Source organism: Vipera berus (assembly GCF_964194415.1).
Source record: "Vipera berus genome assembly, chromosome: 5".
Lineage (NCBI taxonomy): Eukaryota > Metazoa > Chordata > Lepidosauria > Squamata > Viperidae > Vipera > Vipera berus.
In genome coordinates this window covers 45,371,754-45,397,245 of record NC_138207.1, presented here as the reverse complement: position 1 = coordinate 45,397,245, position 25,492 = coordinate 45,371,754, and the positions used below count along the sequence as shown (strand labels likewise).

General features: G+C 40.5%; 1 protein-coding gene across 1 annotated transcript in view; it reads right to left on the bottom strand.

The window, feature by feature from the left end:
* DNMBP (dynamin binding protein) overlaps positions 1 to 25,492 on the bottom strand; it is a 45,123-nt gene that overhangs the window by 8,544 nt on the left and 11,087 nt on the right. The window contains exons 4-5 of the mRNA XM_081328163.1: positions 2,162 to 2,355; positions 291 to 390 (exon numbers count right to left, since the gene is read on the bottom strand). Of these exons, the coding sequence (XP_081184289.1) occupies positions 291 to 390; positions 2,162 to 2,355 (294 nt within the window). The remainder of the gene's footprint in view (positions 1 to 290; positions 391 to 2,161; positions 2,356 to 25,492) is intronic.

Sequence of the window (25,492 nt, the reverse complement as noted above, 5' to 3'; positions counted from 1 at the left end):
GCCTTAGGAATCCACTAAGCAAGACTTAACTTTGCCTCCTCTGGTCATTCTCCTTCCTTCCACTCTAGTGTTCAGATATCCCATAAGTAAAGATAAAGGTTTGCCCTGTCCTGTCATGTTTGACTCTAGAGGGCGGTGCTCATCTCCATTTCTTAGCCAAGGGAGCCAGTGTTGTCCAAAGACATTTCTGTGGTCATGTGGCCAGCATGACTGTATTCCGAAATGCTGTTACCATGGAATGGTTATCATGGAACACTGTTATCACAAGTACCAATAGGTAAAGCACATACCAACAGCATCTGCGGTTTCCAGGGAGCTCAACAACTTCTTTGAGAAAGCAATCACTCCACAGATGTTCCCAAACAACAGCTCACAATCTACATGTGGCACCTAGGAGGAAGCAAAGGGCAATTTGTCCTGGGGCAGACTGTTTTCCTATGGAAATTTATCTTGGTGGCCTTTTCCCCATTAACATAAAGCAGTGCTACAAAACAATAATACTGCTGGAGCATCAAGAATAACACCCTATAATTACACAGAGTAGCATCATCTTTGATGGTATGGATACTAAGAACAGCTGAAAATGGCCCTTTCAACCCTGTACCAAATATTTCCTCTGTAGATCACAGAGGAAGTACCACCTCTGCTTCTATACAATATTATACAAATACAATTAATTCAGCTCAGGTTACCACGCTGATTCCCTTTGTCTCTTCCTGAAATCTGCAGGTGATCTGGTTCAGGATTACCTAATAAGCTTTGATTAAAATGTTTAATGTTTGTGTCTTTTTATGATTTGTTTTCTATTGTACATTGTCCAATCACATCCATTCGACAGGCAACTATATAAATATGGTAGGCATAATGATAGAAAGACAGACGACAGACAGGAAGATGAAAGAAAAAGCAAGCAAGCAAGCTTGGGTTTAATCTCTTGTATTATCTCCAAAAATGCAATCCGGTGCTATAACCATTATACCGTATATACTTGAGTATAAGCCGAATTTTTCAGCCCACTTTTTGGGCTGAAAAATTCCACTTCGGCTTATACTCCAGTCAACAAAAAAACTTACCGAGGACTTGTGCGCGGCCGAGGCTTTGGTGCTTCCAGGATCGCGCGCACCTCTCCCAAGCCACCGCCGTCCGAGACCTGCCGAAGTTTGGGGAGGTTTGGGGAGGTGCGCGCGCACCTCCCCAAACCTCCCCAAACGTCGGCAGGTCTCCGTTCCTCCGCGCCCTGCCTGCCTGCTTCTTTCCGCAGCGGAAAGAAGCAGGCAGGCAGGGCGCGGAGGAACGGAGACCTGCCGACGTTTGGGGAGGTTTGGGCGCCTCCCCAAACCTCCCCAAACGTCGGCAGGTCTCCGTTCCTCCTGCCGACGTTTGGGGAGGTTTGGGCGCCTCCCCAAACCTCCCCAGGTCTCCGTTCCTCCGCGCAGACCTGCCGACGTTTGGGGAGGTTTGGGGAGGCGCCCAAACCTCCCCAAACGTCGGCAGGTCTGCGCGGAGGAACGGAGACCTGCCGACGTTTGGGGAGGTTTGGGGAGGTGCGCGCGCACCTCCCCAAACCTCCCCAAACTTCGGCAGGTCTCCGGACGGCGGCGGCTTGGGAGAGGTGCGCGCGATCCTGGAAGCACCGAAGCCTCGGCCGCGCGCAAGTCCTCGGTAAGCTCCGGGAGGTCACTTGCTTCGCGTCTCCTGAGGGAAGGGGGGGCGACTGGAGCGGGCGTGTTTCCTCGCCTGCTGGGCGCCGCGATTTGCCCAGGGAACGCGCGGGCCCCGAATGGCAGCGTGGAGCGAGGAAGCGGACAGCCAGGGCTTCCCCGAGAGCCGCGGCCACACAGGGTATTCCTGTGTATTCAGGCTTGCAAAATGGCGGATCGAGCCTCTGCTGGCGGCAGAGGCTTGCAGAGCGTGGATCCAGCCTCCGCCGCCGGCGGAGGCTTGCAGAGCGCGGATCCAGCCTCCGCCGGCGGCGGAGGCTTGCAGAACGGCGGATCGGCTTATACTCGAGTCAACAACTTTTCCCAGTTTTTGGGGGTGAAATTGGGGGTCTCGGCTTATACTCGAGTCGGCTTATACTCAAGTATATACGGTACTCAGTGGCTCAGTATGATTTTCGGTTATATTCTGTTCCTAGTGAAAAGCTACACATTATTCTTACCTGTGCCTCCTGTAACGGCACCAGGACCTTCTGGACACACATTTCAAGATCCCGGATATAATCCTGTTCAGTCTGCAACAGTTCTGCAATGACTTTTGCTCTCTTCTCCAGCATTCTTTGTTCTGGGTTTGGTGTGGTGGCTGCAAGAGGTGCTGACTCCAGTGATGTTGGCTGGGAAGTTAGCAGAGTCATTTCTGAAAGAGAGAAGGGCAATCAGGACAGAAACTGGGAACCAGCAGCTCAATATAAAGCAAAAGGTATCTGGAAAGCTCTCAGCCAAATCCAGCTTACACAAGACCATCAGCTGGAATTTAGCAGATAAAAGGGTCTTTTAGTCTTGAACAGCCTCTTCACACAAGCTGCACTGCCCACATATTTCCTGCCTTCTCCCACTCGTTATTAGTCTGAGGATTTCAGTAAGTGATGATTGTGTTAGTAGAAACAATTAATTAGGAGAGAGAAAGAAAAGTGTCCTCTAGCCCTTGAGATTGGCAAGGGCCAAGTATCAGAGACCATTTGACGAGATTTACACTGGGAAGTTTATACAAGGTTTTCCATCTAAGGTCTATAGATAACAAATACACTTTCAATCAAGAATTTTTAATGTATTTATTTAAAACATTTATATAGCTGCCCATCTTGTGCCAAACTCTGGACAGCTCACATAAAAAAAACAACCACATACATTTACAATAAAAATATTGAAACAAAAATATTAAAACCTAGCACCATAGCTAATCTTTCACATGCACCCCACATGTTCATCTAATCAATTTCACTCTATCCCTTGGCTTTGAGGAAAGACCAGCTCTTAAGTTCTTTTTGGAAGGTTAAAAAGATGGTCCTGCCAAATTACAGGGGGAAGATGTTCCATAGGTCAGGGACTGTCATGGAAAAGGCTCGCTTCCTAGGTGACTTTGGGCCAGTCATTCTCTCTCAGTCCTACCCACCCCACAGGGTTGTGGGGAAAACATGAAAAGAAAAGAGTATTTTGTATGTTCGTTGCCTTGTGTTACTTATAAGGTAATAAAGATGAAATACAGACGAAGTACTGTATGTCATTGCAATTTTTTTAATATACCTGGATATAATTTACATTAGTTTTAATTAAAATTATAGTTTAATGACTGGTAGCTACTGACATGCAAGTAGAACATAATGAATTTAAAAAACATATCCATCTATCCATATTGTATTCATTCCATGCAACACTATAAGTAACCACAAGCATTTTAAGTGCTGCATACAATAACTATTAAACAAAAAGGAAATTGAGTTAAGGATATGATTAAATAGATCTATTCTTAACTCGATAGGAGTTATTTTCAATCCTGTGTTCATATTAAGTGGAACTGGGCTACGGTTCCACAGTAACAACGTCATAAAAATTAGAAAGGATAAAAAAATATTAAGTGTGTTCAATTCCTCCTTCAATGTTCTTAATTTTTTCATTCCAAAAAATGAAATCAGGCACTGTAACAATATAATAAGTTTTTGTCTAATCAAAGCAACAAAATAATTATTTATTACTATCCTAGAATGGAACAGATGGATCACTATTGTGCTGACTTCTGCTTGTCTAGACCTAATGAAACACAGTTGTCTGGGAGATTTGAGAGAATGGGAAAGTGTAGAAATGAGTACTCTTTTCATAGCAACACACTAAACAGAACACCACCTTAGCTCCAAAACCGCTTGGAAGTTTAATTCTTCAGAAATCTGTGTGCAATGGGCGTTAAAAGAATGCAAAACTGTCCTATTACCATCCTGAGAACAATGGCTAGTTGTTGTTGAAAGGCTTGAGTGCAGAAATTAATGTTAAGGGGTTTTAAAAATATTTTTATTAAATGTTTAAAGAACATTAACAAGATCTAATACAAACCAAATTAGGGCAGAGAGGCAAAAAAGAGAAATAATAAGAAAAAAAGAGAAAAGTGCAATAAAAAATAAAAAGCAGAAAAAAGTTAAAGATATAAAGTTTCAGAGGTAACTCCTGATATTCTTCACAGCAGTTACAAATACAAATATTTTAATTATTATATCTTGTTATATTTTAAATATGTTGTATTTTCAGTTTTCAGTCATAGCAAGTTTTGTCAATTTCATTATTCTTCCATGGTGGATAGTGTCCAATCTTTCTATATTTCTGCATGTGGTTATTTTTGACTTAGGACTTGTCATTTAGACATCATTTAACATTACAAACTACGTGGAAAAAGAGAACTGCGACCAGTCCTGAAGTTCCGATGGTAGCCCACCCCCCCCATGGTCACATGATCACACTTTGGCATTTGGCGATACATCCACATTTATGGCCCGTTATTTCTGGTTTTAGGCAAACCGACAGTGGGTTCACTGAGTGATCACAGCGCTTAACAACCACCCCAAAAGTGCTCACAAAATCAGATTGGTTGTGTCCCAACATCTGACTGTAACGGGCTGATCCAAATTACATTTCAAATTCTGCCTTAATTTGCTCCATACCATAAGTCTTTTTATCCATTTTGCATCTTTCTGATAACTGTAAATTGGAAAACCATCAATAATTGTATTTTTCTGCTACAGTTAATCTTATATTTCCCCTGATTTTCCAATAATTCCCGTGATATCAACCATTTGTCTGCCTGCTTCTGTGAAATGCCTTTTGTGCTGAGATCCACAGAGGTGTTTTGGATGCAACTAGAGTTTATATCTATTCCACGTTCTCAATATGGCACATCTAATAAAATGATTTTTAAAATCCACATTACTTTTATCATTCCATAAGTATCCATACCATCCAAATCCCAGGTTATGATCTTGTAATCCTAAAAGTCTCTTGTTTCACAGCAACATCCATTCCTTCATCCAGACAAAATAACAAGCTGCAAAATACATTTTCCAATCCAATAACCCCACTGCTCCTCTTTGCTTTGCATCTTGTGACACCTTGTATCTAAAGTTGTATGTTAAGTATGTTTTTGCCATTGTTTATGGCAGGGGTAAGCAACCTTGGCTCTTTTATGATTCGTGGACTTCAACTCCCAGAATTCCTGAGCCAGCCAGGAATTTATGGTATGTTGATTTTTATTACAGAAATTCTCTCTAATAATGACAATTTTAATTTCTCCCATCTTAACATATGCTTCTTAATTACATGTCTTAACACTTACTTTGAAATAATATACAACTCATATTTGTCATAAAAATACCTAAGTACTTTACATTTTCTCAATTTTAATACCAATTTTCTCCCATTGGTTCTATTTGACTTTCTAATTTCATAATTTTTGTTAACATCTTTGACTTATGATTGTTAATCTTAAACCTGATAGCAAAAAAAGGTCCTTTCGTTTTCCCATTAATGCTTCTACTCTAGTAGTTCTTCCAAAACTAACACTAACTCATCCACAAACACCCTTAACTTATAAGTTTCTTAATTCCCTTGATTCCCTGATCTTGTCTTATGTCTCTATTCAACACTAGTCAGGAACTAAAATGGACTAGTAGAGACAATAGCATCCTTGTCTTGTCCCTTTTCTCCATTACAATTATTTCTGCTTAAATGGGTAAATCTTACCCATTTAATAAAATTATCTCCAAGATTGATAGGTTCCAGGACTCTTTAACAAAAAAAAATCCAATTCCAACTGTCAAAGGCCTTCTCTGCATCTAAGAATATCAACACATCTTATTTTTGTTAATGTTGCTCCAAATAATTCAGAATAACCAAAACATTTCTAATATAATCTTTTAGATAAAAACACACAGTGATCTTCCTGAATATAAAATCCTGTAAAATCATTTTAACTTTTCAGCCATGGTAAACAATTTATAGTCATTATTCAAAAGGTATCGGCCAATTTCTTGCTAAATTCAAGTATTGGACATCAAGTATTAATGTTTGGTAGCCTTCTTTCAGCTATCAGGAATCTTTTCATTTTGTAAAATAATATTGTGCGTTGTAAAGGTTGTAAAAGCTCGTTCTCAAAACATTTATAGTAGTGTTTTTCAACCACTGTTCCACGGCACACTAGTGTGCCGCGAGATGTTGCCTGGTGTGCCGTGGGAAAAATTGAAAAGTAATTATAAAATACTTTCTTTGTGTTTATTTGATTCCTATTCAAGAGAATTACTTTATATATAGTCAATATAGGCACAGAGTTAAATTTTTTAACATTTTCTAATGGTGGAGTGCCTCGTGATTTTTTTCATGAAACAAGTGTGCCTTTGCCCAAAAAAGGTTGAAAAACACTGATTTATAGTAAGAAGCTGACACTCAGTATGGAACAGGTGTCTTCCCTGTTTTAATTTTTTTAATAGTTTTACACACTTTTCTATACACTAGGTATAGTACCAAAGGTGTTTTTTTTAATTTAGTGGATAATTTGAAGTTTGTTAATAGGTGAAGATTGTTGATAGGTGAAGATCTCTACAGAAATAGAGCACAACAATGATGAAAACGGTCTTGAATGCATTTGGGTCAATATAAAAGAGGGGGAAATGACATTGCCATAGGTGTATATTATAGGCCATCCAACCAAATAGAGGAAATAGATGGACTTTTTGCTAGTCAGTTAACTAAGGTATGTAGAAAGCATATCACAATAGCAATAGGACACTTTAACTACCCTAACATCAATTGGGAGACAAACTCTGCACCAAGTGAAAGATCAAACAGTTCCTGACAAACCTAGCAGATATTTTTGTGTCCCAAAAAGTAGAGAAGGTAACTAGGGGATCAGCCATATTGAACTTAATTCTCACTAACAGAGATGAAATGATAGAAGGTGAATACTGCATCCAGTTTTGGTCACCATGATGTAAAAAAGATGTTGAGACTCTAGAAAGAGTACCTAGAAGAGCAACAAAAATGATTAGGGATTGGAGGCTAAAACATATAAAGAACGGTTGCTGGAATTGGGTATGTCTAGTTTAACGAAGAGAAGGACTAAGGGTGACATGATAGCAGTGTTCCAATATCTCAGGGGTTGACACAAAGAAGAGGGAGTCAAGCTATTCTCCAAAACACCTGAAGGCAGGACAAGAAGCAATGGATGTAAACTAATCAAGGAGAGAAGCAACCTAGAACTAAGGAGAAATTTCCTGACAGTTAGAACAATTAATCTGTGAAACAACCTGCCTCCAGAAGTTGTGAATGCTCCAACACTGGAAGTTTTTAAGAAGAGATTGGACAACCATTTGTCTGAAATAGTATAGGGTTTCCTGCCTGAGCAGGGGGTTGGACTAGAAGATCTCCAAGATCCCTTCCAACTCTGTTATTCTGTTATTAAAAAATGATCTCAAAGGAATATACTTATTTACTGAAAGACCTAGATCTTTTTAAGGGTATGGTTTGGATTCAAATTTTGGCTCCTATTGTTCATAAGGTGGAGACAGGTTTTCTCAGATCACAAACAAGCTTTAATTTTGCAAGAAAAAAATGGCTCTTTTACGTGGAGATTGAATCAGATGCTATTACCAAAGGGTGGTGGTGGACTACAAAAAAAGTTAAAAGAATTGTGTGAGAATAATCTTAATAAAGACACAGAAGTAAGAATGGGTTGGGATGAAAGTGAAGCTTTCTAAGAGGATACTTTATACAATATAATAGTGAGCTCCAAAAGAAGACACAGGAGAAAAATACAAATGATTTTGGATGAGATAAATAAAGGAAGAATTATAACCCACCCACCCCAAGGATGATAACTATTACTTGCCAAATTAAGCTTTTTAAGGGCAACTTCTGTTTAACAATGAGAGAGATGGAAATAAAGATGAATTATGCAAAACAAATAAATTCTGAATCTGCAAATAAACTTTGGCATATAAATTGGGGAAAGAAAAAGAAAGTCCTATTTTCAAGTTTCAAGGATAAATCCGTAATAGCAGATTAATGCAAATATGCAAAAAGTGTTCCATTAGCACTATTCTATATAAAGGTCATCATTTTCCTGGGAAACAAGTGGATGAATGTTAACAGAGACAACCTTTGAATGGACTTATTACAGGGGTAGGCAACCTCGGCTCTTTTATGACTCATGGACTTCAACTCCCAGAATTCCTGAGCCAGCATAGCTGGCTCAGGAATTCTGGGAGTTGAAGTCCATGAGTCATAAAAGAGCCAAGGTTGCCTACCCCTGGCTTATTATATAACCCTAAGGAAGTGAATGTTAAGGGATTTTTGAGTACGATCGACTTTGTTTCTTTGAAGAAGCAAAAGATAAAACACAGCGTCTGCCAATACGCCTGAGCAAATGGGCTTTCTGTCGCAGAACAATTAACAGTCCGACCAGAGGTGGATGGACCGTGGTTCATTTGCATGGTCAATATCAAAGAAAAGAAATCCAAGGCATATTCTATAGCAAAACTTTTAATGAGAAAACAAAAGACCTAGACTGACCACATTCTCTCATCAGGCAGCAGGAGAAAGTAAAACAGAAACTGTGAGAACTTTTTTCAGGCCTGCGCACAAAACAGTTTAAAACCAAAACATTGGCTGGACATAGCTGGAGTCACTATGGTTACAAGATAAGATAATACACCAGGGGTCTTCAAACTTGGCCCTTTTATGACTTGTGGACTTCAACTCGCAGAATTCCTCAGCCAGGCACGCCTGGCTGAGGAATTCTGGGAGTTGAAGTCCACAAGTCATAAAAGGGCCAAGTTTGAAGACCCCTGTAATACACAGTGCAGAGCAGAAAGAGATGTACCAATTAGAAATGAGCGAAGCTGGCAAAACTAAAAAAAAAAAACACGCAGTGACACTTTCGCAAGATGCAGCCCATTTGGAGACGAACGAGGGAGTTGGAGGGAGGGGCGCGTTGAGCGCGGGACCGGCCTATCCCTCTCCTCGAACGACTCGAGGGGTTCTGACTTCCCCATCGCTGGCTTTCCCTCCTATACGGGCAGCGCTGCAAACGCGAGCAGCTGCCTCGCGCTTCACAGCACGCGCCTCTGAGGCCGCAGCCCTTCTTCCCGGCACGGCTGGGAAGAGGGGAGACGGGAAGGCGTGGCCTCGCCCAAAAGGAGCGCGCGGCAGGTTCCGCCGGGGGCCCGAGCAACTTCAGCCCCCCCCCCGAGCCCTAACCCAGCCACGCGCCTCCCCCGCTTCCTACCTGCCATCACCTCCCTAAGCTTTTGACCAAGCCGAATGCAGAGGCCATCCCTGTCTCCACTTGCTTCTTCCAAGCTGGAGCCTGTCTCGGATAAGAAATCGAGGGTAGCCAGAACAAAGCAGACCCCCCCCCTTACCCCGTAACTCTTCGCTCTTAGGTTATTAGCATCTCAATGGCTCGGGGTGGGAGAGGCTATCTAGATCCGAGCAACATCAAAGCCCGGAGCTGGGAATATCCGGCCGTGGACACGACCACCCCCAGTTCTTCAAATCCGATTCTCCTTTCCTCTGCAAGAAGGCCTCGCGGCTTCTCGGAGAATAAGTTTTGCTACCCGATGGGCAATGCTGGGCGAAGCCAGATCTTAACAGGAAAGGGCTAAGGGCCACGTTTGACCAGCCGCGCCCCAGCTGTATGAAGTTGCGCAATTTAATACAGCCGGGGCACGGCTGGCTAAACCAAAATAACAAAATAGTTTTTCCTAACCCCGATTTATCTATCTATCTATCTATCTATCTATCTATCTATCTATCTATCTATCTATCTATCTATCTATCTATCTATCTATCTATCTATCTATCTATCTATCTATCTATCTATCTATCTATCTATCATTTGCCTTCAAGTAAATCTTGCTTCTTTTGTTGTTGTTAGCTGCGAAGTCGTGACCCTCTGGACAAAATCTGCTTCTAAAGCTAAGCTACTTTTGCCTGGACTTTCAACGATATGGAAAAGAGGTTCCAGGTTGCAGATGTGCGGTCCAGGTTGGCTCCTGGTACTTAATCCTGAAACGATTCCTGGTTTTCTATTGCACCTGCTGTTGACTAATTCAAGCCAGCCACCCCCCCCCCCGCCCCCCTGCTCACGTTCACATGGAGATTCCTGGGTCCCAGAACAATACCACCGCCTCTCCCCGCCTGGCAAATCCTCCCGCCTGGCAAATCCTCGGCACCGAGTCTTTTAAAAAGAAAAGAGAAAAAAAGAGAAAGTCACGTGTTCTTCCCAGCAGCATTCCTGCGGGTCCCTCTCGAGGCTCTTTCCCATAACTTCATCCCATACATACAGTTGTGTAAAATGAGAGGAAGAAATTGCTCCCCCAGGCATGATAGCAATCAAACACTTCCAGGAACACTAACAGTGCCTTTCCCTCGTTTTATGTGTGTTAGAAAATTGTATCAATAATTAAAGTAAACTCTGTCATCTAGAGTTCTCCAAATGATGCTCACAAAAAAGCCTCCTCTCTCTTTGAAAACCTACCAACAGTGTTTTACAATAAATGCTATTATTTTCAAAGGCCTTCAAAAAAAAAGTAGGCCCAATGGGTAGAGGTCACTGCATTAGTTGGCACAACAGCAGGTTTGTTTTCTTGGTACCAGATCTTACTATTCTGATCAAGTGGGCTGAATTTCAATGAGGCTGGCAGCTGCTACCCTCTTGCCTTCCATTACTGGAAGTTTGTATCTCACGCCTACTGCCAGTGACCAGTGCTGTTGGCAGAGACACATGCATACAGATGTACTGTTTCGGTCAAGAATTTGCTGTATGAAAGGAGGCAGACAATCCTAATTGGCAAGGCAACATTTAATAGGGCAGTGAGAGCACCACAATTTGTGTGACTTCATACAGCCCTGTCCTTTGCTCAATGCTCTTTGTCTTTTCATCAACAACTTTCTTGCCCTAATGGAATACTTCACTGGGACCTGGCAACTGCAATGGCCACAGCTTTGGTATATAGTTTTACAGAGGTCAAAATATGTTGTGTCTTGCTAGGGAGGTTTTATATTAGGTCAATATGTAATCCTGTGACGATCCTGAATTCTTACTGCATATCAACTCTAACCAGGATGTCAAATACTTTTTTCATAGCCCCTTATTGGACGGAAGATTTTCCTTCATTATCTTTTTTCTTTGATGCTATTAAACCTCTTTGAAGGTTTAGAATTATCCTTAATTGTCTAAATTGGTGGAATATAGGGAAGATAAAGCATACCATAAACACTTGATTGACCAAGACTGATTAAGTAACTGGTTTTTGATGGGGGTTTTTTGGGGGGGGAGGGTTTCAGTAGCTCCACTTCTCCAGTTATCTCTATCCTGTCAATCCCAGCTAAAATTCTTCTTAAACTGTCTCCCTAGACAGGGAAGAGACATTTCCAGCTTTGGACGTCTGAGCCTTCCTCATATCTGCCCCCGTATCTTACAAATCCCTGTCTCTTAGTGTCTTCCTCCTGCTGGAATATAGTGGATGAACCAAGCACTGACATCCTTTGGCCCTTCCACTACCTAGTCATCATAAAGCTGCCAGACCAATAGCATTCAGAAGATGTTGCCTTCCTCTGCAACTGTTGCCCAACATTGTTCCTAATGGCATTACTTTTTCTCCTAAGCGCCTGGGTTTTTAGTAAAGGCATGCTCTTAAAATACAGAAATTAAACAAATAGCTATGCTTCACAATGGAACTTCTTTTCTTGGTAAAGTTCCTGAACCTTTAACAGCTACGGTACCTAGTAGACGGTAGGTGCATTTGTTTCTATCAACACTTTCTTGTACCAGTTTCTTATTTATGTTACTGTTAAAGGCATAAAATAAGACATTTTCCTTCCATCCCTTTTTTTAATGCTCATACAGCTAGAAGAAACCACCAATTGTAAAGTTATGAACCTAAATATGGTCTCTGTTGTGTAGCCAGACATTGGACTGTAGTCCCTTTCATAGTCACAGAAGAAACAAAAAAATCCTTTTTCTAATAAAAGCACTGGTCTCACAAGATTTGTATGACAGATAGGAATGCAAAAGTGCATGTTCCCATCACAGTCTAAGCTTGATGGGAACATAGATAAATATCTTGTTCCTCCCTCTCCTCCCCCAACCCCCCCCAGATAGTAATATACCGTGTTTCCCCGAAAATAAGACCCAACTGGAAAAGTAAGCCCTAACATGACTTTTCAGGATGCTAGCAATATAAGCCTCACCCCCAAAATAAGCCCCAATTAAGATTGTCAGCCAGACAGCATTTAGTACGATATTTCTCCAATAAGCCCTAACCAGAAAATAATGCGTCTTTTGGAGCAAAAATTAATATAAGACCTGGTCTTAATTTGGGGAAAACACGGTATATGTTCCTGGGACATACTGGAAAATATAGGCTACTCAATTCCAAAAGTGCTCTGAGCAGCTTAAAAATAATACAAAAAGTGTGATGGTGGTGGGGAATAATAACTAATGTCCCAAATTAAAGCCACCTAGCCATTAACACAAGGGACGCGGTGGCTCAGTGGGTTAGGACGCTGAGCTTGTCAATCAGATGGTTGGCAGTTTGGCGGGTCGAATCCCGAGTGCCGCATAACAGAGTGAGCGCCTGTTACTCGTCCCAGCTTCTGCCAGCCTAGCAGTTTGAAAGCACGTAAAAATGCAAGTAGAGAAATAGGGACCACTACGGTGGGAAGGTAACAGCGTTCCGTGCGCCTTTGACGTCTAGTCATGCCGGCCACATGACCACGGAGACGTCCTCGGACAAGCGCTGGCTCTTCGGCTTTGAAACGGAGATGAGCACCGGCCCCTAGAGTCGGAAACGACTAGCATACATGTGCGGGGGAACCTTTACCTTTACCTTTAGCCATTAACACATAGAAGAAAATAGACTGAACAAGAAAAACTGCCTACTGCAGGGAGAGCACCAGCTATCCTATCAGTTTTCCAGAACATCCAGGTCTTGGAGGCTTTATTTTTTTTGTTTGTTTTTTGCCCATTCCAATAGTAGAATATGACTCCAGCAGCTAGTTAATGTCATGTTAAAATGAGAATAACAAATGATTCACAAAACAATATGGGTTAAAACAATAATAACAAAAGACTCCCTGAAACATAGTGTAACCCAGGCCAATCTCTTTCAAAGAATAATCAGAGGTAGGTAATCTTGCCAATAACCCAGTCGTGTACTAAGAAGGACTTTATACATGATAACCAGCACTTTGAATTGTACTTGAAAGTTGGCTGGGAATCAATGAGCTGTGATGTGAGCATATTGTGATATGCCCATAATTACCCACACTGCTGAATTCTGAACCAACTGTAACTAATCTAAGTGGTCTTCAAGGGTAGCCCCATGTAGTGGAAGTTGCAAGAGTTCAAATGGGAGGGGACCAAGGTATGGTGGAATTTGTGCAAAGGTGGATTTGGACACAGGCCCTCCTGGTTGCTGCTATTAGCCAGTCCTTAAACAGAAGTGCAGAAAGACTCCAAAATTGCAGGCTGGTTCTATCTGGTAGAGTATTAACCCATCCAGAATTGATGATGGGAAGTGCCCAGATATGGGAACCCCTAAAACCCAAAGCCACTTGGCTTTCCTAGGGTTAAACTGGATCCCCTCCATATCCCATAGCCTTCTAAGCTTAGGAAAGAATCTTGACCGCATCACTTCATCAGCCAGGGTTAGAATGTATAACGACTATCATCATTATATTAATGGTACTTCAACCCCTGCTGAAAGTTTCAATCAACAGTTTTATGTACATATTAAACAGGGCCAGGGTGAGAACAGAACCCAAGGCTCCCATGAACACCAAATGGAATCAGTCCTGGAGGAAGGATTATCACTACACCATGTCCCAACTCCTAAGTTCTTAGGCCTGTACAGAAGGATGCTATGATCAACAGCACTGAAAGTCACTGAAAGAACCAGGAAGGCCGGGATAGATGCCTCACCACGATCCTGTTCCTACCACAGATCATCAGAAAGTTCAATCAGAGATTTCTCATTACTGATAAGTTAATCCTGAATGTCAACAGTCTGGTACTGTTCTGATTTTAAGTGGAGTGCCGTTTCAAAGGAGAGGCACAGCTATAGAAAACACATTCCCATGGTTCCTGAAGGATGGGACTTGAAGGGTTCCTTTCCTATTAGATCTGATCAGATGGGCAGAAACTACTAGGGAACGAAGGTCCCTGTGTTAGAAATGTCCTGCAGCAACACTGTAATCTGGCAGCAATTACTAAGGCACTCTTGAGGCTAGGCTCCACACCCATTGTACGGCTTCTTTAATGAAAAAGCCTGGGAACGGTTCCATCAATTAAAAAAAAACCTGAAACATCCAGCCCGGTATGTGAACTTGGAAGACCAAATGAAAGCAGCCTTTTGCATTGTCTTTCAAGCAATAGATAGCTGGGATTTGCTGTTCTTTGCCTATTCCTCTCCTTCTGAGGGAGCCAATAGCAAGTGCATTGTGTAAGAAATTCCAAGAAGGTGTGGTTCGCACTCAAATGTACTCACACTGCGAGCAGTGTCAGAAAACAAACAATGGTGCAAACTATGATAAAGGAGAATATCTGTAGTTTAGGGCTGAAGTGAGGGGTCCTTGGTGCTCTCTGAGCTTGTTTTCTTGCATATATTTCATAACCCAAACAGGTAATATCATCAATGTTACCTGGTTTGGTAATGACATGTCTGCAAGAAAACAACCAAGGTCAGAGAGCACCAAGGACCCTTCTAATAGAGTAACTTTTGCATCTGCAGGGGGAAAACATCCCAGGATTTCTGCCCAGTGTAACAATTACAACCCAGGGAAAATTCCATGGATATGACCTGCACACAACCACAATATCTAATTGAAAGCAAGTTTCTGTTTCAGGCTTCATTGCTTTTTGCCTAAAAAGCGGCAGAACAAACAAGGAGACAAAGAACCAGCCTCCACTGAGCTGAGGCACAGGCACTGAGAGGGTGTGGGAGAGAGGAATTTCTGCTGGAGAGGGGGACTCAGAAGAAACAACAGATTGTAACTCTCAGAATGTAATTCTGGGCTTCTAAAACTGGCAACAAAATATTGCCAAGTTAGTCCACCACATATCCTTCCAGGATATTGTATTTTATTCTTCCTCTCTCCCCTTTCCTCCAATTCCCCACCTTATTGATTCATTCTTAGAATTTTCCCTGTTTTTCTACTTCTGTAAAAGTCTGGGTTCCTCCACACCTGTTGATACCCTTCTTGGGAGTATTCCTTCAGCTATAGAAGTAATCGTACTCACAGAGTGGCTGGGTACATACATAGCATGATTTGGTTTTGGCTTGCTGAGTTGTACAAAGATAACTACTGAAGCTTACAAAGCCATGGTTTATAGCCTTGTATATTGCTTTAAAGTGGTCCCAACTTACCCACTTGTGGTTAGCTGAATAAGCCACAATTTATTCTATAATTTAATGAAACCATCCCATTTGGAGAAGTGCAGTCCTGCCCAATGTTGCATCACAAACCCAAAGGGCACAAAATTGGGTGAAACAGGCTTAGTGTAACATGTGAATCTAGACACCGAGTTTGCTCTCCTCCAGCTGCTATGACAGGAAATATTTTTTCTGCCAAGAGGCATTCTCCTTTAAAAATCTGTCGGGATTTCCCACTCAAGCAGGGGGAAGGACCAAAGCTCTTAAGAGAGCAGAGCTGTAACAAGACTTTCTGAGCTTAAAGGTAAAGGTTCCCCCGCACATGCGTGCTAGTCGTTTCCAACTCTAGGGGCCGGTGCTCAACTCCATTTCAAAGCCGAAGAGCCAGCGCTTGTCTGAGGACATCTCCGTGGTCATGTGGCCGGCATGACTAGACGCCAAAGGCGCACGGAATGCTGAAACCTTCCCACCGTAGTGGTCCCTATTTTTCTACTTGCATTTTTACGTGCTTTCGAACTGCTAGGTTGGCAGAAGCTGGGACGAGTAACAGGCGCTCACTCTGCTATGCGGCACTCAGGATTCGACCCACCAAACTGCCGACCATCTGATCGACAAGCTCAGCGTCCTAACCCACTGAGCCACCGCGTCCCTTTCTGAGCTTAGGTCATGCATAGTTATGAGGCAGTTTCAGTGATTATAGGAGCACCTTTTCCTAGAAAATCTTTCACCAGTTGAAATTATTAGAAATTATCTTGCACCACATCGTCTTAGTCACAGGCAAAATTCTAAGCATACACCTGTGCATCTTTCACAGCCCCTCAGTAGAAAACTTTGCCCAACACAGCAGATCAACTTTATTTTTTTAAAAAATATTGATTTTTTAATACAATTCAGAAGTATTCAAAAGTACTTATTCAACAAACGTGCTGTCTATCATTCATTAGTACAAATTGAATTCCTAATCCCTTATTCTTTTCTCCAGCCATTGATAAAATAAATTCCAATTTTGAAAATATTCTGTTTCTTATTTTCTTTCAACCTCAGAGTAAGTTTGTCCATTTCTGCACAATCTAGTATTTTTTTTAATTATTCCTTCCTCTGGTGGTATTTCTTCATTTTTCCAATATTGTGTGAATATGATTCTTGCCGCTGTTTATCACATGTAAAATCAAGTATATATTTTGTTTGTCAAGCAAATCAACTTTAGAAGGATGTAGAAACAAGGCAGTCATGCCAGACATGCTTGCAGTAATTTCACAGAAAGGATCAATATGCCATTAGTAGACTGTAAATCTTAAGTATTTCATTGGATGAGTTGTTCCATAATTCAATATTTATATTTAAGTTTTAATATACATATACTATGCCTTTTAAAAAACTGCAGAGTGGTTTACAACATATTAAAAATACAAATCAATATTAAAGAACATGGCCCTTGCTAAGTTATGGTTTGTTTAATTACGGTTATTAAATTACCATGGCTAGAGTTAACAAGTCATGCTGAAAACTGGTTTATAAACTTCAGTGATTGGTTTCATATAGCATGTTAAGGGGGTTTAAATTCTGCACTGTATGAGCTGGCATTATAGTAAAACTGATTTTCTCAGATTTTTTTTTATACTGAGTAATGGGAAACTTGTTCTTTACCTAACATAAATGAAACACCTCTTCTAAAAGATGGTGTTTACTTCCATCAGATAATTCTTGGCATCCTAACCCCAAATTACCCAGATCTTGCAAGCAAACAAGTGATAACTGGCAAGTCTCAAACTCTCAGGTAATTGTCCCACAAGTTAACTGACTATGTCCCAATTCTTCTGAATATGTTGTCCTAAACCAGACATGTCAAACACAAGGCCCGGGGGCCGGATCCGGCCCGCGAAGTGGTTTCATGCGGCCCACGAAGCCATCCTGGAAACAGTGAGGGAATGGCCCCCACTGCCTTGGCCCTGGCCCAGAGACCCTCCTCCTGCCAGAGACCCTCAGATCTGTCCCACTCCTGCCCAGGCCCCCACAGGCACCCTTGATGCGAACGATGTAGAGCTGGCCACGCCCACCCAGTAGGCCATACGCACTCTAGCCACGCCCACCCAGTAGGCCACGCCCACCCAGGCCATACCCACCTGGCCCCTTGAGGGCAACCGCAATGCTGATGCGGCCCTAAATGAAATTGAGTTTGACACCCCTGTCCTAAACCTAAACTAATCCAGACAAACAATATGACACATTTGACAACCATGGATGCTTCCTGTTTTTACAGGTATGAATATGACTGTCTGGAATACTGTGAATGTGCTGGTAATGAATAGTTAGTCAAAAACTGTATTGAAAAAAAAGAGTGGCTAAAACATGCAGATTTTTCCCCAACACCTTGGATTTTGGATTTTTTCCAGCCCCTTGTAGGTGTGTATGTGGTCACATGACAAGGAGGGAAGTTCAAATGGATTGGTTGCTCACCTTTCAAGCAACTCTCCAGTTGTAGTTCCTATGGGGACTGAGATATTTTTTGGGATATTGGTTTCTTTTACAGTCCCAGTTTGATCTAGCCCTTTATCAAACTTTTGAAAGGGCTAGATTTTTCTTTTACTGTTGTCTCTGCTTATACCAGCTTTGATTCTATTTTCAAAGAGTTATCACAGTGATAGGTAAACAGAGAGAATTCTAAGACAAATGCTTTGGGTTGGAATGAATAACATTTCTTGATGTTGGAAATCTCTCCCTGAACTTTGGAAGGGAAATCTTTCAGACAGAAAGGGAGACAATATTTGAATTACTGGGAAACAGTAAAAAAAAGAATGGTAGTTTAGATGGATGGAATCTTCAGAAATATGCATATTTATTCTTAAAATCTGATATGAGATTAGTACTCATATTAATTAGTACAATTTTTTTTTTCAAATGACAGGTTTGTTGATGTATACAAAGTAAAATATAAACATCCTCATCATATTTTACTAATGTTATACAAATAACAATAATATCAATTCATAAATCAATATCTTCTTGTTAAAGTTTGATTTCCCATCAATATTTGAAATATCTTTGTCAGTTATGATTTTCTCAATATTATGTTTATGTAGCTAAGAGTTTTATTCATACCAGCCATCCTCTTATTTCATATTTCCCATATCAAAAAAGGAAAAATACTATTTTAATTCTAAATCATAAAAATCTAATTATATCTAAAGGTCATCCATTCTTTTAATCATATTCAAATAGATATTTAATCATATAGTGCTCCCTCTAATAGGTCAAATCTTCTGTTTTTTAAGTCTAACTCTTTCTTTCTTTCTTTGCCAAATAGTTTCCAGGCCAAGGTAATTAAATTGCCCAGGAATTTTCTTTCTATTTTTCTAAACGTTGCTTGGAATCAGGAAGACAATTTAGGTAGGGTTTTTTTGAGGGAGAATTCCCTCCATTTATATTCCTTAAGCAACTCCCACTTTCCTTCTCCCTCAATTTCTCTTTTCATTTTTTTGTCTCCCAAGTTGTGACATTTCCCCTGACAGCTCTATATTCCATTTTTAAAAATCTTCTTCCTTATCATCAATTATATTTTGCAGACCTAAGGGGTAAAGCGTCTTTTCCATTTTTGTTGTTGTGGCTAAGCTTTGCAGTATTTTATTTATATATCGTAGTCTGTATTTCCCTTCTTTTATCTCTTCGTCTCTGGGTCAATTTCCTCTGCTTCATCTTCTAATTTCTGGTTTATTTGTTCATACTTTGTAGTCGTTGTCTGGGAATTTCCTAATTGTAGATTTAATTTGAAGATTTGCTCACTTATATTAGCTAAATTGTTTTTAGTCTCATTATGGGGTTTTTTGTGTCCTCTTTATGTGCAACAATTGTTTGGTGGAATAGTTGTAGCACAGAGTATATTTCATTCTGAAAGGAAATATAGCTTTCTAGCTTTCTGGTCTTTATGTGTAGCCTTTATAATCCAATATGTTCCAGAATATGAGTCCTAAAAGCAATATTTTGTAGTGTTTCTTTATCTCAGGCATCCAAGAATTGTCAGTCAGGCAAGGTTGTAATCGACAATGTTCAAAGTGCTTAAAATGTTCAACCACCCTGAAAACAGTTCAAAAGTCTCTCCCAGCCAGACATAGTCAAAAGCCGAATTTTTCTTTCTTTGTTTATAGTCCAAGAAGGTCAGGGTGATAACTATGCCAAAATATTTTCCTTTATTGCCAGCTGTTCTCCATTAAGCTAGGAATCACCAAGCAGTCAGGAAGCTAGTTGTAGTGCTATACTCAAATTCACCATTAGATCTCATTCAAAATCTATTTTCCACTCTTAAGACAAAGGGTTGATTTCTCATATTTCACCTCAATGTTTTTTTTTCCAAAGAGAAAATCTTTAACAGTTATCTCAGTTCTCAAATTTATCAAAACTGTAGCTTTATGTTACTTCCACTTCAGTATTATATATTTCTGTCCCCATAAAAGAAATTAAAACACTGCTTCCGTTCCTCTGGAAGGGTGGGGCTACAGTTCCCTTCCTTCTCACGTTCGGAGATTTTTCGCTTCTTGGAAGCCTTTCCCAGGAAATTCAGTTGCAGAATAATAAAGAAAGGACCAATATTCTCACCCAGTTCCAAACATACTGTTTACCATCTGCTAATTGGTGCTTTTCTTCTTTGGCTGTCAGTGGCTAATGGCTGGCCAGAAAAATGTAGCCAGTCTTTCCCCTCCCGGTTTGGAGGGCTTTCCTCGGATCGAATGGAAAGACCACTGTCTCTCTGTGATTGATGAGGTACCCCCCACTCCTTTTCCATCGCCTGTTCAGGATGACTTTAGGCCCTTTTAGGGGCCCCAGCAGGGCAAAATCAGGTGCAGAAGCCCTGCCTTCCTGCATCCGTCGAGCCGCGACACAAACTGGAAGTCCCTCAAATGACATTATTCTTGTTAAGAATAAAGTAATTCAAGAGTTGACTTATTTTACAATCTTTAGAGAAAATAGAAATGTGAGAAATTAAACCTATTAAATAAATTAGCTTCACGTATAATACCAGTCGCATAATTCAGTTTTTGCTATTTGTGAAAACAAACAGGTTGATTTGTCTTGGGATATCTTGGATCAGAATTTTGATTAAAGGATTTATTGCATAATATATATTCTCCATCATCTTGAGACTAACTTAATGTTTTTCTCTCTAATTAGAATTTAGATTAAAAATACAACATAAATGTCAATGTTCTATATTGAACTACGAAGTACTGTCTCTGGAATGCTGCATGGGGGAAGTAGGGAGATTCATTAGACATTCTCAACCGTTTAGTTGCTGTAAACTATGGAAATCTAAGAAAGATTTAAACAACATAGAGGCAGATGGATAAACAGCTATAGGAGGATTAAATGTCAGTTTGAGAAAAGATTAAGGCCAATAACCTCCACCAGGTTGTCTAGAAATGAACCTGCAAGAGTAATATTCATTTGCTCATAAAGAAAAACAAGCACAGTTCCTTTTTTATGCTCAGATAAGGGATGACTAAGGTATGACCAAACATTTTGCAATCTAAAACATTAGAAGAGCCAAAAGAGTACTTCATGCCATAGCTACCTGTTTCTTGGAGTAAAGAAAGTCAAGGAATGCATGACAGAGAATGTTAAATGAAAATCAAGTTAAAGGCATAATAACCAGAATAATAAGCATGATAATGCACTATAAAGAAAGAAAAGCAAATATTTCACTGTTTCAGAATGGGGGAAAAATCACTGGTTCAGGTTAATGGCTACAAATTTCACTCTAGGCAGACTAACATGAATGTGTGTCTAAAATGTTCGCTTTATTGAAAGATAAGCAATTTTTTGTAGCCTGAAGCAAATACTAAGGCTACTGTCTACTGAACAATAAAAGCAGAAGCCAAGAGATGAATAATATGAGATGCAGTATCATACAGTGGAATGTTGGTATATAGAAGTGCATGCTTTATTTGTGTGTGTGTGTGTGTTACAGTAGCAGATGAACACAAGCCACTTAATTCACCATTGTTATACCTAGAACACACAGAGTAATAGGTTGGACTCATAAGTATCTGTTTGGGAGGTGGCAAATGATGAAAAAAACTGTGTTATAGGGAGTCTTCGACTTTTGACCACAATTAGGCCCAGAACTTCTGTTGCTTAGACATTGTGGTCATTTAGTAATTTGCGCCTAATTTTACAAACCTATTTTTCTGCGTTTAAGCAAATCATTATAATTGTTAAGCAAATTCAGCTTCTCTCATTGCTTTTGCTTGTCAGAAGCTTCCTGGGAAGATCATAAGCGTGATCCCAAGGCCCCCAGGATGCTACAAATACCTGCCAGTTGTCAAATGCCCAAATTTTAATCACACATCAGTTCTGCTTCTCCTTTTGTAATCTAAGATCTGATTGATAATATATGAAGGCTTTATCAGATTCTTACCAGTAGTGCACAATACTGCCTTCAAATCTGAGCCCATCCCTTTTTACACTCATATTCCAAAGGAACCCATAAGGGAGGATTTAAGATTTGTTTATTTTATTTTTATTTATTTTAATTCCATTTATATCCCGCCCTTCTCCAAAGACTCAGGGCAGCTTACAAGCTTAGCAGTAGCCTTCATTCTGTGTATATGCCTGCTTGTTAGGGCTTTCATACACACCCCAAGCGGCATTATTACAAAGTCAGCTTATTGCCCCCAACAATCTGGGTCCTCATTTTACCTACCTCGGAAGGATGGAAGGCTGAGTCAACCTTGAGCCTGGTGGGATGCGAACCTGCACTAATTGCAGGCAGCTGGTGTTACTTAAGGAGGCATTAGCCCACTGCTAATGCACTCCTTAATGCCTCCATAGCCTACTGCTCCACCAAGGCTCCACCAAGATAAACAAGACCAGAGCATAAGACTTTTTGCTTGAGTCACTTTGCAAATATCTATGCACACTGATGGCAATAAAGGATCAATTATACATGGCATGCATCTAGCAAATGGCCAAACATAAAAACTGGGCTGGTTTCTAGCATAGAACACAAAAAAGACACTTTGATCACAGATAACTTCCATGAAGTTTAAAGATGCCACTAGCTTTAAAGGCAAAAGAAAACTCAATGCATTTCTCACTAGCATTTCTCTGTACAAGTACACATAACTTCCTTATGGCTAATCCAAGCAAAGTGAATAGGCATGCTATAAGACAAGTATGCAAGTGCTACTGTTCTAAAGAACAAGCTCAAGGCAGCAGGCAAAGCAAGCTTCATAGCAAGGAAAATTAAATGCTTCACCAGTAAATGAGAAACCCAGCTAAAATAATTTTCTCAAGTAAATTGGCTTAAAATTATGGGGACTGCGGAACAAGACATCCAAAAGATACCAGTTTGGGGAAGGATAAACTAAGGTAATTTTCTATTTTAAAATGTAAGTTGCCCAGAATTGTCTGAGAGTTGATTAATTGATTATGTGTCACAAAGTTGTATTTGACTCCTAGCGACCACATAAACATATTTTCTCCATAACAGTTGGACACTTCTCCATGATAGTCTGGGAGTTGGTCAGCCTCTAAATTCTATACATTTATCTCACAGCCCAAGACTTCCAAGAGATTTTGCAGAATATATATATATATATATATATATATATATATATATATATATATATATATATATATATATATATATTAAATCCCATTTATATCCCGCCCTTCTCCGAAGACTCAGGGCGGCTTACAATCTCAGAAGCACAAATCAATGTGCTTAGCAATAGCCTTCATTCTATGTATATGCCTGCTTATTAGGGCTTTCGCCGCCCCCCCCCCAGCGGCATTTTTACAAAGTCAACTTATTGCCCCCAACAATCTGGGTCCTCATTTTACCTACCTCAGAAGGATGGAAGGCTGAGTCAACCTTGAGCCTGGTGGGACTCGAACCTGCACTAATTGCAGGCAGCTGGTGTTACTTAAGGAGGCATTAGCCCACTGCTCCACCAAGGTTATACCTTATGTATTGCTTAGACCAAGCCCTGGGCATTTTACGGCCCCTGGGCCACATTTGACTCTTTAGGTTTCCCTGTCTGGCCCATGTGAGATCAATGGGAAATTAGAAATTAAATGTAAATAACTGCACACTGTGCACACAAAACAACTACACTGCTTTTATTTTGAAGGCGATTACTTTTTTTTTCAATTTACGTATGTTCCTGCATGCATGCCTCCCTACACATTTCACAGCCCTATTGGTTTGACTCTTCATAGCAATCCTCCTTTCTTAATGTGACCCCTTGGGAAAATTAATTGCCCACACCTGTCTTAGATTTAGAACTCTGAAATTTATGAAACTTTATTCACAGATCACTTTTTATTTAATCCCTTCAACAACAGCCCTGAGAGGCTGACCTGGACTGACAGGGATTTTAATTATGTTTTTAATTTTTAACTTTAATTTTTAACTTATTTTAATTTTAATTTATTCTACAGGGCCATTAATTTAATTTTCTTTTAACTTCTGTATTATTGTATGTTATTGTTGTTAGCCGCCCTGAATCCTTCGGGAGATAGGGCGGCATATAAATCCCAAAAATAAATAAATAAATAAATAAATAAATAAATAAATAAATAAATAAATAAATAAATAAATAAATAATAAATAAATAAATGGAACTGAGAAGGAGTGGCCCAAGTACCTCAGTGAGGTCCACGGATGAGGGGGAACTAGATTCAGGGTCTTTGTTCAACACCTTATCTAATAAATCAATAAAGGAGATATAAAGTTAGTTTCAAAGAACTGCATAGGATCCAGTCCTGAGCTCAAAGATTCTTTTGGAAGCTATACTGAGAAAGGGAGCTTAGCAGGCCACTTTACCTAATGCTGGGCATCTTAATTTGTAGTTGTTTATCCCAACCAGGAAGGAGAAAGGGGCAAGCATAAAAGAAGCCAAGCCTAATATATAAAGAGTATTGTTTACACTGTACGAAACAATTATTTAATTTCTATAAACAGCTGATGAATGACAAGCACTGCGGTAAATGCAGGCATTTGTTTTAGGGCTGCTTGTCTAGAGAAATGCAGAGACTGCCCCACAGTCCTTTGATGATTTCCCATAACTTACCTTGGTTTCTTTTTATATGGTGCCTTAGGGTGCTGGGAGCCGTACGACGGTAACAGCTGTTCCGTTGCCAGGCTTCTGTGCCACCTGCCCATCCAGCTTTATCCTCCCAGTCCAGGCTCCAGTCTGAGCGTCCTGCACGTGTCCTGGGACACCCACCCTTCCAAATCTGTGCACCTGCTGCAGTTTCAATTCTTTTGATATCTGCCACATATTGGGTCCCAGCAATTTCACATCCAGGGTCTAACTCCCGATTGCCATTCTCATTTCTCAGGGACCAAGGTGGTGGATCTTCCAGGGCAGTGTGTTTTATAACATCTGTGGTACAGCTCCCAGAAATTGCTCCTGAATGTTGGGCGTTGTTGGAGACTTCACACAACATAAATAAGCTTTCTGGATTCCTAAAGTACTTCCAATCAGTGCTATAGTCCACATACCTGTCATTTTTCTTCTTATCATTCCTATCCAAGTTATGGCCAGCTGTGTTCCAATCCTCTCTTGGATGGTCACTGAAATTCCAATTTCCCTTCCAATAGTTTGTATCCAAATGTTCTGCATTTCTGGAGAATCTAAAATCGGCATCCTGGCCACCCTTATGCACAACAAAAGATTTCTTATGAACCACTCGGGTGTTATTTTCAAAGTCTGTATAGTAGCCGTCTTCTTCCAGATAACCATTGCTTCCTGCCTCATGCTCAAAATACAGATTCATCTTCCTCTGATCCACAGATTGTTTATCCTCCTCCACATAGTCCTTGTGGTTTCTGGTCACGCTGTCAACCCTGTATCCACCATCCCCCTTCTTGAAATGGTCACAGACAGGTCTGATGGTGCTATACAGGTCCCTGTTTCTATACTCGCTCTTCCAGTTTTCACTACCACCATCTTGCCTATGTCCCTTATAAATCTTTCCTCTCCTTGCAGAGTTGTAGTCTTTGTACTCACTGCTGTGGAATTGTGACAGACAGACCCGTTGTCCTGGAGAGTTTATCTGATTTCTGGATTCAGAATAAATGCT